The 14,904-nt window shown below is 40.7% G+C and overlaps 1 protein-coding gene across 1 annotated transcript in view; it reads left to right on the top strand.

Moving 5' to 3' along the window:
• Nucleotides 1-12,734, top strand: part of HEY2 (hes related family bHLH transcription factor with YRPW motif 2) — a 59,974-nt gene extending 47,240 nt beyond the window's left edge. Inside the window, exon 5 of the mRNA XM_078646958.1 lies at nt 10,933-12,734. Within this exon, the coding sequence (XP_078503084.1) occupies nt 10,933-11,600 (668 nt within the window). The 3' untranslated portion in view covers nt 11,601-12,734. The remainder of the gene's footprint in view (nt 1-10,932) is intronic.
• The last annotated feature ends 2,170 nt before the right edge of the window (nt 12,735-14,904 follow it).

Raw genomic sequence — 14,904 nt, 5'->3', positions numbered from 1 at the left:
AAATTGAAGTTGCATACTTAATGTTTAGTATACCAAATAATTGTGTTTTTTGTCGAGGCCAGGCATGTAAACCACGATGAGCGTTAGTATTTTGTAGGATTCTGTGTCAATCCAAGTTTTATGAATAGGTTGTTATCAGTACTTTGAACAAATAGCCCTAACCAATACTTCCAGACTAAGTTGTGTGTCCTCCTTCCTGACGGTACGTACAACGAGCACTAGCAAAAGAGCCCTGTGCTAATGTAGCAATTACCAATATACAGAGGCTTTTCAATATCTGCTAGGCTGCACCAACTAAAGTAAAATACAACCTCTTTATACCTTGTTCTTCTTATCCCCGTCCTACCTTTCTAAACCCTTCCCTCTGACTCTTCCCCCTCCACCTCTCCTTTACTCATACCAAACCCCCTCCTACTGCTACGAACACTAAAAAAAACTTTCTAGACCCTTCCTTCTTCTATCCTTCCCCTATTCCGTTTACAACCCAAATAACAGACTAACATGTCCACCTCTCACATCAAATTAATTTCAAATTTCCCTACACTAATAAACCACTAATGCTTTTTGGGTTCCAGAGTAGCTTGCTTTTTGCCAAAAAGTGCTACAACACCTCATCAGGGGGGCGAGCGCTATCTACATGCAAATTCTTCCCTCTTCCATCCCTCCACTATCCTTTTCATTCCAAATAACAGACTAACATGTCCACTGCTCAAATTAATATAATGTTTCTCCATACTAATTTACCACTAATCCTTTTCTGCTTCCAGATTAGCGTGCTACTCGCTGAAAAGCACTTCAATACCTCATCACTGGTAGCAAGTGCTATATAAATGCAAACCTTTTACTCTTCTAAACCTCCACTATCCTTCTCAATCCAAATAACAGACTAACATATCCACCCTTTAAATTAATTTCATATTCACTATACTAATTCACCACTAATCTTTATTGGGTTCCGGAGTAGCGTGCTACTCACTGAAAACGTGCTTCAACACCTCGTCAGGGGTAGGAAGCGCTTTATAAATACAATTGCAATACAATACAACACCAATATCAAAGAAACCTCATGTATAACCCAGTATTCTATGTCTTATTGACGATCTAAATCGCTTTAAAAAACGTATCTAGGTATCAAACATCCTCCTCCCAATTATAACCTCTATTTTGCCTCACAAAAACCAGTTCAATTGTGCCTCATCTTCTACAGTTCTTCGTTCATGCTCTTTAAACAAAGCTCACATGCCTGAGCCCTCTGGAAATCTGTGTGCCATCTCCTAAAAGCCCTTTTCTTGTCTCAGACCACATATTTCTCCCATTGATCTATAATCCCTTATACGTTTCCTACCTTTTCATTCAGAAGACCTCTACTTTCTCCATTTGTTCACTGTGCCTTTCACCTGTTCTCTCAGGGTCATCTCTCTCAATGCCAGCCCTCTTGGCCTGTTGACTTATTCCCATTACTATTTTTTTTATTAGTGAGACCTCTATGGGCCCTAAATCTGTCACCCGTGCACACCAGGTGCAACCATATACCATGTAGCATGCACCTGTGTGCATCCATGCACTTCCGGCAGAGAGACACCCTTACTACATGGCTGATGGCTGTTATCTCTTGACAAACTGATCCATAGACTGCACCTTATCTTCTGCTCCACACCATCCCATATAGACCCCAGTTGACTCTTCTTTCCAACTGTTATTATCTTGCATGGTACAACAAATCAGACTCTCTTGCCGGGTGCTCTCTCTACTCTCAGCAGACCCATGGAACCCTCACTCCCACTTTCCACACAATATGTTTGCCCACCAGACCTGCTATCCTTATCACATGCACTGTCTACAATTCACCTGATGTGCTAAGCCTCAGTGCTTCACTGACATTGAATTGCTTTGATGTTGTCCATCTTTCAGACAGCCAGTAGTCGTGGGCCACCAAAGGTACCTTAGTCGCCACCACTCTTGCAGGCCCAGCTCTCCCATTGCAGACATGTGTACCTATTGAAGACATATTTCTCTTTGTCTCTCTCTCTCAGGCTTTACAGCCAATAGTCCTTTTTTACCTATTAGGTTCAAGGCCTTCCACCTAGGGTGCAAGACTTGGTGTCCACCATTGTCAACTCCTTCCACAGAAGCACCAGAACACACTCCCCTGGGCACACACATTGATGACTCACCCCAACCTTCCGACATTCCGACCTTCCGGTATGTTGCCTTTTTCACTCGTCTCTTTATAATTCGTAATTGCATTAGGTCTCACTTCTGGTCTGGTTGTCAAAGCTACCGCACCAGATACAACCGAATATCCAGTGAAAGATACACAGGATCCCTGGGGTCTATGGTGAGAATATACAGGATAAGATGCAAGAGAAGAGATGGATACATTAATGCAGTGTAACTCTGAAGCAATGCCTTGAGCATATGTTAAAGAATTAAACTCCAATGTCACGTGTTAGTCCTAAGATCTTAGTGCTCTGCAACCATCTTACCCAACTGATCAATCATATATGAGTCTGGCCCCTTGAAAACAGCGCTGTCCTCGGGTGACCTGTGAATCCCCAAGTAGAAAAAAACTTTTCTCCTGCTATTTTCAACCTACAAAGAGATTAGCCACACACACAACTCCAGCTACCCCAAAAGATAGTTCTTCACTGGCCACCCTTGCATTTTCCTCTCTTATGCTTCTCCAAAAAGCAAGGGTTGCAGTTTGCTTCTCTGCAACACCCTAAGAAAACAAAAACAGTCACATGATCAACCCTCTCTACTATGCAAAAATATTCGGGATTCCTCTTTACTGCAAATCAACTATCTGGGTTAGTGAAACACTATGTAACAATTTCCCTTGCCTTGCCTCTGGTCTATTGAGTACTGCCCTTTTGAAGACCTCATCCTTGGTGCTACAAATTCACTCACTGAAATATTGTTGTTGCCAGTTCAAAAACACCCCTCATCTGACTCCCATATGACATATATTTCAAGGATCACTGAAATAATATCGAGGGACAGAATATCGACCAACAAAAATATCGTTGACAAAATATCGAGAGACAAAATATCGAGTTTCTATCTACAAACAGGTAAGTACAAAAATATCGAGTTAAAAATATCGTTTACAAAAATATCGTCGTAAAAAATATCGACTTTAATAAAAACAATGTTTAATTACATTAATATAAAAAATTAATTACTAAAATATACTTAACAATACTTAAAATAACTTTTAATAATTAAATAATTAATGAAAGTAAAAAAATAATATTTTTTTAATCATATTTCTTAAAACATATATATATATAGTAACAAAATTTAATTAAATAATAGCCAATATTATTAACGTACAAATACAATAGAGTAAAAATTACTATTCCCACTCCAGTGGGTGCAACAGTAGGGAAAGCGTTGGATAGCGTAGGGGTTAAAATTACTATTCCCACTCCAAGGAGTGCAACAGTGGATATATGACGTTACAACGCAACTTTTACAACGCACTACCATTACAACGTAAGTATTGGTAAGTATATAATAATTTTTATAATTTCAATTATTTAAAATTAATTTAATATAATTTAATTTCATTTCATTTCATGAAATTCAATTAATGTAAATTTAATTTTACTTTATTTTTACACTGTACCCCTGTACCCCAAAAACCCAAAACTGACCCTGAACCCTAACAAAAACCCTTTACCCAAAACCCCAAAACTGACCCTGAACCCTAAAAATACCCCTTTACCCAAAAACTAAAAACTGACCCTGAACCCTAAAAATACCCCTTTACCCAAAAACCCAAAACTGACCCTGAACCCTAAAAATACCCCTTAACCCAAAAACTAAAAACTGACCCTGAACCCTAAAAATACCCCTTTACCCAAAAACTAAAAACTGACACTGAACCCTAAAAATACCCCTTTACCCAAAAACTAAAAACTGACCCTGAACCCTAAAAATACCCCTTTACCCAAAAACTAAAAACTGACCCTGAACCCTAAAAATACCCCTTTACCCAAAAACTAAAAACTGACCCTGAACCCAAAAAATACCCCTTTACCCAAAAACTAAAAACTGACCCTGAACCCAAAAAATACCCCTTTACCCAAAAACTAAAAACTGACCCTGAACCCTAAAAATACCCCTTTACCCAAAAACCAAAAACTGACCCTGAACCCTAAAAATACCCCTTTAATTTAACATAATTAGCAATTAATCAATTAAATTAAATTAATTACCAATTACATTTTAAATAATTAACAAATATTATTTAATTACCAATTAATTAAATATTACTACCAATTAATACATTTACATATTTAATTATTTTTTAATTAAATTACTTCCCACCCTATTCCCCTATAAACCCACAACCCGCTACAGGAAATAAATTATTTTAATTTACATAATTAGCAATTAATCAATTACATTAAATTAATTACCAATTAAATTTTAAATAATTAACAAATATTATTTAATTACCAATTAATTAATTATTACTACCAATTAATAAATTTACATATTTAATTAATTATAATTAAATTACTTCCCACCCTATTCCCCTATAAACCTACAACCCGCTACAGAATAAAATTACACAATAATTACAAAAAAATCATTAATTAAAAATAATTATAACATAAAATGACACTTTTCACACATATTATAACATAAAAACACTATAAATAATTAAATATTATTTAAAAAACGATATTTTTTACTATCTAGATTATATACTTGGATATTTTCACTTTCTATATTATTTACAGTCGATATTACTTCACTTACCTTAAAAACGATATTTTGACTGTCGATATTCTGTCCTGTCGATATTTTGTCCAAACGATATTTTAAACTCGATATTCTGTCCAAACGATATTTTGGAGTCGATAATATGTCTGTGCACCATATTTCAAACTTGAAAGAACATCTTTTAGTTGCCCCAGTGTGCACACATTCCATGCTGCCAATATAATTTGTAGCCACTTGCTTTTTTTTTTCAAAAGAAGAATAAAATGCTACATTGACTAAAACCAGTTTCATGCACCTCCAGCACGTGTGCCAGAAAAAGCCTGCCATGGCGTCCCACCACACGAAAGACACATACCTAATTTTCCACGCTTTGGGACCACTGTCAAAAAAAGTCATTATTGGCCTCCTTTCATTGACACAAACAACGACCATTTTGCTAGCAAAATCATGTGGTGTATTGACTTTAAGTTGAAGTAAAAAAAATACACCCACCCAGAGCTATACTAGTGATTTGTAGCCCCTAGCATTTCAGCTGTGTGGTACCGGAATATCGTAATCTAATTATCGCCTGACAGAAATATTATATCCGAAATATCGCTCCCAAAATTATCTCCACAGTAGAGTTAATAATAGTAAATGTATACCCAATGGGACAATATTTTTGTAAACGATATTTAGGACACAATGTTTCAGTTGGACCATATTTTCTTAACAATTGTTTAACATTTACCCCATTTCCAGGGGCGTAACAAAAGTCCCCGCATCCCCTGCTGTTCGGGACCCCCGAGCTCTGGGGGGCCCTCAGTAAAAGTATGTTGGACTGAGAGCTCCTGAGTGAGCCGGAAGGGGGCCCTTCCATTCCTTTTGCAGGGGGGGCCCCTCGAGTTTCGTTACCCCACGGCCGATTTCCCTCATAGATTGCAAGCTAGGGGGGTGCTTTCAGAGCAGGGTGGGCTGCATGACTCAATCATGAGGCCTAGCCCCATGCTAATATGGGAATCATGAATGCATGAAGTGTGGGGGTGGTCTAACCATTTTTGCCAGGACTGATTTTTGGTTTTATGTGACGACGACACCAGATCAGTTTCTATGTGAGCACTCACTTCGCAGTGGCAAAGCAAGGGCACAATGGTCTTTAAGCAAATGCAAGCCAGACCAAAATGTCCCCTTCACCCTGTCAGGGTGAGACTGGGAACCCTGGAAAAGAGCTTGGCCAGTCCCAGGAAAGGGGGGTGGGGGAGGAGAGGGGTTGAGGTGCTAGCGGAAAGCTTTGTGTCGCTTTTATTGTTGGGGTCTTCAAAACCCGCCCCCTGTAATAAAAAAACGCCCCCAGGGGTCTAAATCTGCCCCCCTCCGGCGACCTACCGAGGAACCGCCCTGTGCCCGCTATGGCCAGTCTGGCCCTACCACCAGCGGGTAGTAATAGCAAGCCATAATTAGGGTGAAGGGTACTACTCACACCCTTGCTGCACTCACGACGGCTGTGCCCCTGTTCCTTGCTTTCTCTCCAAACATTTTGAGAAAATGCACCCCAGCTCCTACCAGTCACATATTGTTGACGAGTTTTTAAAGTACTCGAAGACAAAAGTGCGGGGCTCCCGCAAAGTTAAGCGCCCGACCAGGGAGTAAACTATTTCAGATGCTGCCAGGCCTCAGATCACTAACCACATTGCACAGAAAAATTATTTCCATTATGTGTTGTGCGGAGAAAGAAACAACACAAGATGTTTCCAGTTTGCCTTTAAGTAACTCAGCATGTAAAAGAAGGTCTTTATAGAATCCCAAAGCAGACGACTCTCAAACACAATGTTTCTTTTTTCATTTTTCAATTCTTTCCTAACTTCCCAAAGCTGGCAAGAATCAGGAATCCTAATACCATCTCATACATGTTCAGAGGATAGATGGATAGGGCAAGAAGTCACTAATAGCCTTTTAATATTGCCACCAGTGTGCGTGTGTGTGTCTGTGCGTGTGGGTGTGTGTGTGTGTGTGCGCCTTGTGTGTGCTGGTGTGTGTGGGAGAGAAAGAGAACACAGGGTCTGGATCCAAATCACCATGAAAAATGCCTTCCCTGGAATTTCAGTCTCCCACAATACAAGATGAGAGGCACTGATTTTTTTTTTTAGTTTAATTTTTTGCTTCAAAGCAACTGAAACACTGATGTTCTTAATTTTTCCACCACTTTGTTATTTGGTTACGAGAACAACTCCTGCATATTGCGTTACCAGAAATGGTCACACATGTTAATTTCCATATGTCTCCTAAAGTCATCCCTACTGAGCCATCCGCTTACGATGGAACTGAAGCTAACAAGTGATGATTGTGTTCATATGTGATGCAGTCTCTATGATATATCAATACCAATTTTGGAGGCCACGAATCTTTAGGCAGTTCTTTCAGGAGTTTGAGTATTTTTCAAAAATTTTGGAGGGCATCTTTGAAGAGTATCAGTGAAAACACACAGGGTCTGATTAAAAAAGCCATTACCATAGGTATATAAGGATTAATGCTAAGCATTAAAAAAATGTTGCCTAGCGTTTGTAAATCTATTACTGTTGCATAAGACTGTGTACAAATATGAGTGGGGTGTGGCCATATGAAGGTGTTCTTTTCCTTGGGAGTTTGTGAGCACTTTCAAGCTCATCAGTTTGTTGTCATTCGGGGTACCAGATAGACCGCAGTTTCCCCTTTATGAAGGAGTTGAAAACTGCCATGAGTATGAAATGTCGAGGTTCTAGGTGTCCGTTTGCTTGCCCAACAATTCGGGGAGTTTCCTGACCAGTATACTCCCCGGTTTAGTGAAACTCCACTCCATCTACTGGTTGTATGTGTGTGTATATGTATGTATGTATATATATATATATATATATATATATATACACACACACACACACACACATACATATATATACATATATATCTATATTGGTTATACGTCTTTACAACGCGTGCTTTTACACCGCGTGCCGTTACAACGCGGTTTTTTCAACGCAAGTCGTTACCACGACTTGCGTTGGAGGGGTGCCGACTTAGGAATTTTTTTATTTACTATTCTAACACCAGCCTACGTACAGTAGGGAAGGTGTTGGATAGTAAATAAAAAAATTCCTTGTCCTGCAGCGCCCTCCAGCGCAAGTCGTGGTAACGACTTGCGTTGAAAAAAACGCGGTGTAACGGCATGCGGTGTAACAGCCGCGTCGTAAAGGCTGTTCCCCATCTATATTATATATATGAATATATATATATATATATATATATATGAATTTATATATACTTTTCCCCGCTAAACTATAATAGATTCAGTTGACATTGCACATCACTTCTTTTTCACTTACCTCGGTCCTGTTGAAAGCCGTTCCATCCCCTCGGGTATATTAGGCTGAAACATGTTGACTATTCTAATCATTTCACAGATCGATTCTCCCTGTGTCTTAGCTCCAATTTTTAGTTCTGACCTACGAATGCCATATTAAAGTTGGTTAGTATATCACAGAGTCAGTTTTAATCACTCACACTTTCGTTTCACTCCTTTCTTACCACACCCTGTTCATCAAGAGGTTTAGTATAACTCAGCAATTCCATTAAAACATCAGTGAGCTCCTCCCTATCAGAGAGGGGGTTGTAGCCGCACTACGATTAGGTTCATAGTGCAAGGAGAGCCCCGATGATGAAGCATGTCACCCACGGGTGGGTGAGGGGAATCGTCCTAAGAAAGGGATACTCCAGCACCCCGATAATATGCTTCTAGACCCAGAGTCCCACATTGGGTTGTCCATTCATATAATTTTCTCTGAGACTTTTCCAACCTGCAAATGATCTAAGATATGCTCCTGCAAAAAGAGTAGCTTCCTTTCCAGGGTGGGTAGGAGAACAACACCCCCCAAACATGGTGTGGGTATCAGAGAAGGGATTTCTCCATGGAAAAAAATAGTAAATTGTATTTATATAGCGCTTGGTACCCTTGACAAGGCATTGAAGCATTTTGCAGTGAGTATCATACTACTGTAGAACGCAAGATTAGAATTAAATAGCAGATCAGTAATCTATGCTTCCTTTTTTTCCTTGTGGATTAGTTGTGGTAAGTTTGTTAAGTATATGGTTTCAAGTAGGAGTGGCCCATGCAGGTAAGAGCGGTGGGGCGGGAGTCAATAGACGACGAGGGAAAATTAAATGAAACAATAGAAAATCACTTACCTTACACTTGCCACATCACCGAGTTGGCAATGCAGCAAGTGCAAGGTTAGTGATTTTTATTTTAAATTTCGTTTTCACTTGTCCTCGTCTGTTGACTCCCCACTCCACCCCACCCCGGCCCACTGCTCTTACCCGCACGGGCCGCTCCTGGTCTTAAGTACTCATGTGCTTAATTGTGTTTTGAGTTAGGATAGAATAATGCAATTGGATTAGAAAATGGAAGTTGTGAGTTCTTTTTGGGAATAGTGGGCATAACCGCCTATTAGTTTGGTGAACTGGATAAAAAGGAGGTGGAAGTTTGAAAAGGATGTTTAAAGTCCATTGAAGTTAGAAATGTGTAGGATGAGTCAAAGAGAATGATGGGACACGGTTGAATGGACTTTTTTCTTTTTTTTTTAAAACAAATAATTGAAATGAACATATACATGTATAGAGATAAAGCCAGGCACCAAAATTTGTGGTGACATGAATGCACACATTTACATATAAACTCATGACTCTTAGCAACGTTTTAGTGCCAGAAATAAGCCCCATGTTATATATACCCATATGTACATAGATGCAGCGATATCAACATTGTCTGATATATATATGTAAGTGGTAGATTAGTAGACAATTTCATTTCCTCCCCACCTGTTAATCTATCTGCTTATAAATGGAAGCATAGTTCCATGTACAGGGACACATGTATAACAGAAACCTCAGCACCATACCTTGATTTGCATATTTTGTAATTTCTAAATATACATGAACTGTCTACGTATACCTATACATATATATATATATATATATACTCTACGGTCCAGTTGAAGGCATTCGCCGAAACGCTTCGACCGTCCTGTTGTTTTTTGCACATGGTGTTACAGAAAAAAAATAATTAAATAGACTTGCTGTGCTGTGGTATCCCTCTGTGCCATGGATACCCTGGTGGGGGACCTTGTTGAGATGTTCTGAAGATATATATATATCTATATATCTATATCTCTCTATATATATATATCTATATATATATCTATATATATAGATATATATATATCTATATATATATACACATACACATACACACTCCTACACAAAGGAAAAAAATGTATATGTATACATATATATATATGTGTATATATATATATATATATATATATATGTATTTCAAAGAAGGTTCGACGATCTCCTGGCCACTTGGATGGTGGCGGGCTCGAGCGAAGAGGTGATCCTCTTTTAATCTTCGCACTAGCTTTTTCCTTTTCTGAAAGAAAGCCGACTCGAACCCAGTTCTGTAAAGCATGTGATTTATTCAGACAAAATGACAAACAAACGCATGACGTGTTTCGGTGCAGCCGCACCTTGGTCACGGGTATATATATATATATATATATATATATATATATATATATATATACACACACACACACGCATTAAGTGCAATTCAACCGTGGGCAGTGCCAAAAATGTCCATGACCGACCAACTAGTTCATCTGGAAACCTGAAAGGGGCTATGCTGCCCAATTCATAACAGGCCATTCAGCCTCAGTGGACAAGATGAGCCCAGGGAGTCCAATTGAGGCTACTGATAACTCATCGTCTTAATGCACAAAATATAAAATACATACATTCAACAACAGTAGGCTGGGGCAAATTAAAGAGTCTTGTCTAAAGCAAAGCAAAAATGCAAAGATATAGTAGCTTCAAAGTAAATGTGATGCATCCAATTCATTGTGAGAGCCTGTTAGACCTGAGCACCAAGCTTTACTGCACATACACCGTCCCTGGGCGCCAATGGAGGAAAGAGGTGCTAACATTTTATTTGTGTTACTCTCTATGGTTTCATCTTTTGAGGCTTGTGCTAGAAGATAGTAGATGATTTTCTCAAGATGATGTTGAGGAAAGCGAGCGATTGCCATATGCTGGGAATCCATTTATATTTGAATCACATTATCAGTAGCTGTTATCACAGTAAAACAGTATCTGTTATTTAAACCGATGTTCTTATCCTCCACTGCACAGGTTTTTTTGACGCGCATGCCCTGGCTATGGACTTTATGAGCATTGGCTTCCGGGAGTGTCTGACTGAAGTGGCACGCTACCTGAGCTCAGTAGAAGGCATGGACACAACAGACCCACTGCGGGTGCGGCTCGTCTCTCACCTCAGTACCTGCGCTTCACAACGCGAGGCAGCCGCGATGACCTCTGCGATGGCCCACCACCATCACCCCCTGCACCCTCAGCACTGGACTGCAGCCTTCCACCATATCCCTGCGGCCCTTCTGCAGCAAGGTGGACTCCCGTCCTCTGAGAACATCCCATGTAGACTATCAGCAGCAACCGAGGCACCCTCTCCGCATGCCTCGGCCCTTGTGACAGCTACTTTTGCTCATGCTGACTCTGGGCACAGAGGGTCCTCTAATGGCAGCGTTGTGCCCTGTGCACCAGCACTTCCTACCTCTTTGTTGTCTCTTTCAGCCACGGTGCAGGCTGCGGCAGCTGCAGCTGCGGCCCAGAGCTTCCCACTGTCCTTTGCCAGCGCGTTTCCGGGGCTTCCACCAGGTGCAGCTGCAGCCATGGCCGCATCAGCCATCAGTCCGCCGCTATCGCTGTCAACCAATTCCAGTCCGCGACAAGCCGGCAACAGTAAGCCATATCGACCTTGGGGAACTGAAGTAGGGGCCTTCTAGCTGTTCCGAGCACAGCCTTTCACTGGATATCGCAGTAGTGACAAAAAATATTTATTCCCAGCACAAAAAAGACTGTCCAACCGAGTAGCCTTAGATGAAACCCAACGGCTTGTTGAATCTTGTGCCTCGAACCTGGGTCATTTGTGCTAACAGAAACACTGGGAGAAGGAGGTCTTGCTGGATTGACTGTACATTTTCAAAAGGGCCACCTGTTTTACTATGCAAAGCCTCGCTTGGGGATGGTCATCAGCTGTCGGGCCAAGTCAAGGGCCACCTCTTTCTACACATACAAATGGAAAATTTAGATTACTCGTTCGGTGTGAAAGTTTGTAGTTAAAGAAGGTTCAATTCGACAGCAGGCTAAACAATGCTAGCAAAGATGTAAAGGATCTGATGGAGTTAGATTTATCCTGGAGAATGCACTCTTACTTGGGTCCTCCCTGCCTTTGCACAAACTTGTGAAGGGGCGGCATCCATTGTAGAACATCTCTGCTCAATTATCCTATCAGTGCCCGGATTAACATCTCAGCACAGCCCAGTCGCCTTTGGCAATGTTGTTTCTTTCCTTATAATCTGGTTCCTGCATAGTTTTGTACAAACCAAGGCATGAATAGGCCTCAGTGCTGTAACCACTTTCAAAGAGGCGTTGGGCCACTGCCAGCTTTGTTAGACTACCAATTTGCACAAATGTTTGTGTTGGATATGGGGCATTCAGTTAATTCACCTGTCTCTTACATCCATGCCACTGTTAATATTAATTAGGTGTCTGGTGGCACCAGGGATTTCCAGTTATAGGAGTAGATGTGTGCCTTGTGGGTAATTCTAAACCAAAACTAATGTTCTGAATGCGTTGTATGCTAAAGTGGTCTCCAAACATGCTCCTTCCTCGTATCTATGACCCCGACTGAGGTGCATACAGTGTGTTATGTGTCTAAGTGTGCCTTTGCCACCTAAAGGCATCTGTAAGTATGCAAGTACGTCTGGCAGCATTTATTTTTAATTTTTAACAAAAGCACAGCATGTATTGTTATGCACTTGATTTCTCTGCTGTGTGGAGAGAGCAATAAAAAAAGCTATGAGAATGTTAAACATTATGCAAACCCTAATACCTTAAAATATTTGTTTTAAAAATACTGTACCCTGGTCGCCAAGTTTTTTTCCGTTTATGTGTCTTTCTTTATAACATTTTTCTATGCAAAGATATTTTACATATCGCTCATTAAAAGAACTACTTTTTGACCCTTTCCTTGGGATTTTGGCCTGCAGTTTTGTGTTCGCCTTTATGGAGTTCAAAGTCATTTCTGTTCTGAGGGATGCCTTGAACAGCATAGGCTTGGTGGAGGCTAACATTCTTGAGAATTCTTTTGATCTAATTTCGTACTTTTCAAAGGGATGAAATTCATTGGTCCTACACATTTTTTTGAAATACGAAGATCTAGGCATGGGCAACTAGAAAGCTTTGTTTTTAAGCCACTTAAATCCACGCCGGCTAGGATGACAGCAGAGTGCAATAGGATATGCCCAGTGCAAAACTAATGCTTGTGGCTACTTGGTTGTCTGCTGGTGCTACATGTGGGAGTCACTGGAGTCCAGCGCCTCTTTGCAGGTGGGCCAGACATTCCAGGTGAGGGCTGGGGTGAGTCAAAGGCATCAGCATGACTTTTATCTGGCTGTGAAAAATTTACAAGTTAATAAACGAGACTAGGATTTGAAAAGCTGGAATTTAGCCCGGACACACACAGTAAGGGTGACAATATATGTACATTTACATAATGATTTCAGCAGATTTCAAAACTAAGGGGCATATTACCAAGGGCAAGTATCGCGGCTTTTTCGGCGAATTGTGCCGAGAAAGCGGCGATACTGCTAGAGCCCTATTAACAAGGGCATTTTAAAGCCTGGCGCAAGACCACTTTGCATGTCCGCGATTAACATCACTAATGACATGCAAAGTGGGCGATCCCACGTCCAACCACATGTAAAACACCCTATTACCTAGGCAGGCGTTGGGAGAGGGAGACCTGCGATAAACTCGTTTATCGCAGGTCTCCCAACGCCTGCTCTGACCAGGTGTTAGGGCATTGATAACATGGGGGAGTGGATCATAACGCTGAATCCACCCCCCATATTATCAAGGCACACATTAGGGCATGAAAACGTTTGTTTTCATGCGCTAATGTGCCATATCGCCGACTATCGCCGGATTTCAATTCGCCTACGTGATGCGCATTGATAATTGCGCCCTAAAACGGCGATTAAATCCGGCGATAGCCAGCGATATGGGGATGTGCGTTGTGCGTTTACTAACGCACTTCTTGGTAATATGCCCCGAAGACCAGCATTTGGTGTCGCAGGCTATGCAAGTTCATGCAAGAGATAAGAACTAACAAATTAACACGTAGGAGGCAGTACCAATCTGTTGGTTTGTAACATGCAATCCCACAAGCGTAGGAAGTGTACAAGGTTTGGAGAAACGAGACTGCAAGGCTGCCTACCCATGCTGATGGGTGAACCCCCACATGAGGGACAGAAATACAGACGCAGTCATGGGAGTGTGCCAAAAATACAGCTGTGCTTCATGAGGCTGCTGGAAAACTGTGCATATGTCTAGGCTAACAGAGGTGAGTCCAATTCTCACTGGTTGTCAAAGATTAAAGAATGTGAGAAAGTCAAAACAAAACGTATAAACAAGTTATCAATGGTAAGGTGGTCTGCATCGTCTCCCGTCAATTAGATAATGTTTGAGCGAAAAATAGCCATTTAACGCATGGGCCCTGGTAATTCCCAGAATAGTAAAAGACATATTCCATGGCTGTCTTACAGCCGCGGGTGGAGACAGGTTCCTCAAGTTTAGAAACTGGCTATTTTGTGGAATTGTTTGTGCACGAAGGGGTACCGGAGAGCAAGAATCCCCATTTTATAAGGTGATTAGATAGATTAAGATATTTTGGGAAAGAAACGTAATAAGACTTTTAGAAAGTTCAAGTTATTTTCCAAGGTGCCTAGAACTCTGGATGAACAGTTGAAAACTATGTGGTATAGGCTGAACGCAGCAGATCCATTCTCCTTTTCTTCACACACCACCCTGAAAGCTGTTAGCTTGTATTCCAGTCAAAATTCATCTTAAAAAAATATGTTGGAAATCCAAGATGGCTATTGAATTCATGTACCTATTTCTTTCCTGGCTGAAAAAAACTCACTATCAATTTTTACCACAAGGATAGCATAATTTTTCATGTCAATGTTTGGAATGTCAAGGCCTTTGATGAGTTATTGAATGGCCTGTATATTTAAAACAGCGTTT

This window comes from Lissotriton helveticus, chromosome 6 (genome assembly GCF_964261635.1).
Source record: "Lissotriton helveticus chromosome 6, aLisHel1.1, whole genome shotgun sequence".
In the NCBI taxonomy this organism is placed as follows: Eukaryota; Metazoa; Chordata; class Amphibia; order Caudata; family Salamandridae; genus Lissotriton; species Lissotriton helveticus.
The sequence above is the reverse complement of the archived record's forward strand: the minus strand, read 5'-3'. Positions and strand labels throughout refer to the sequence as shown.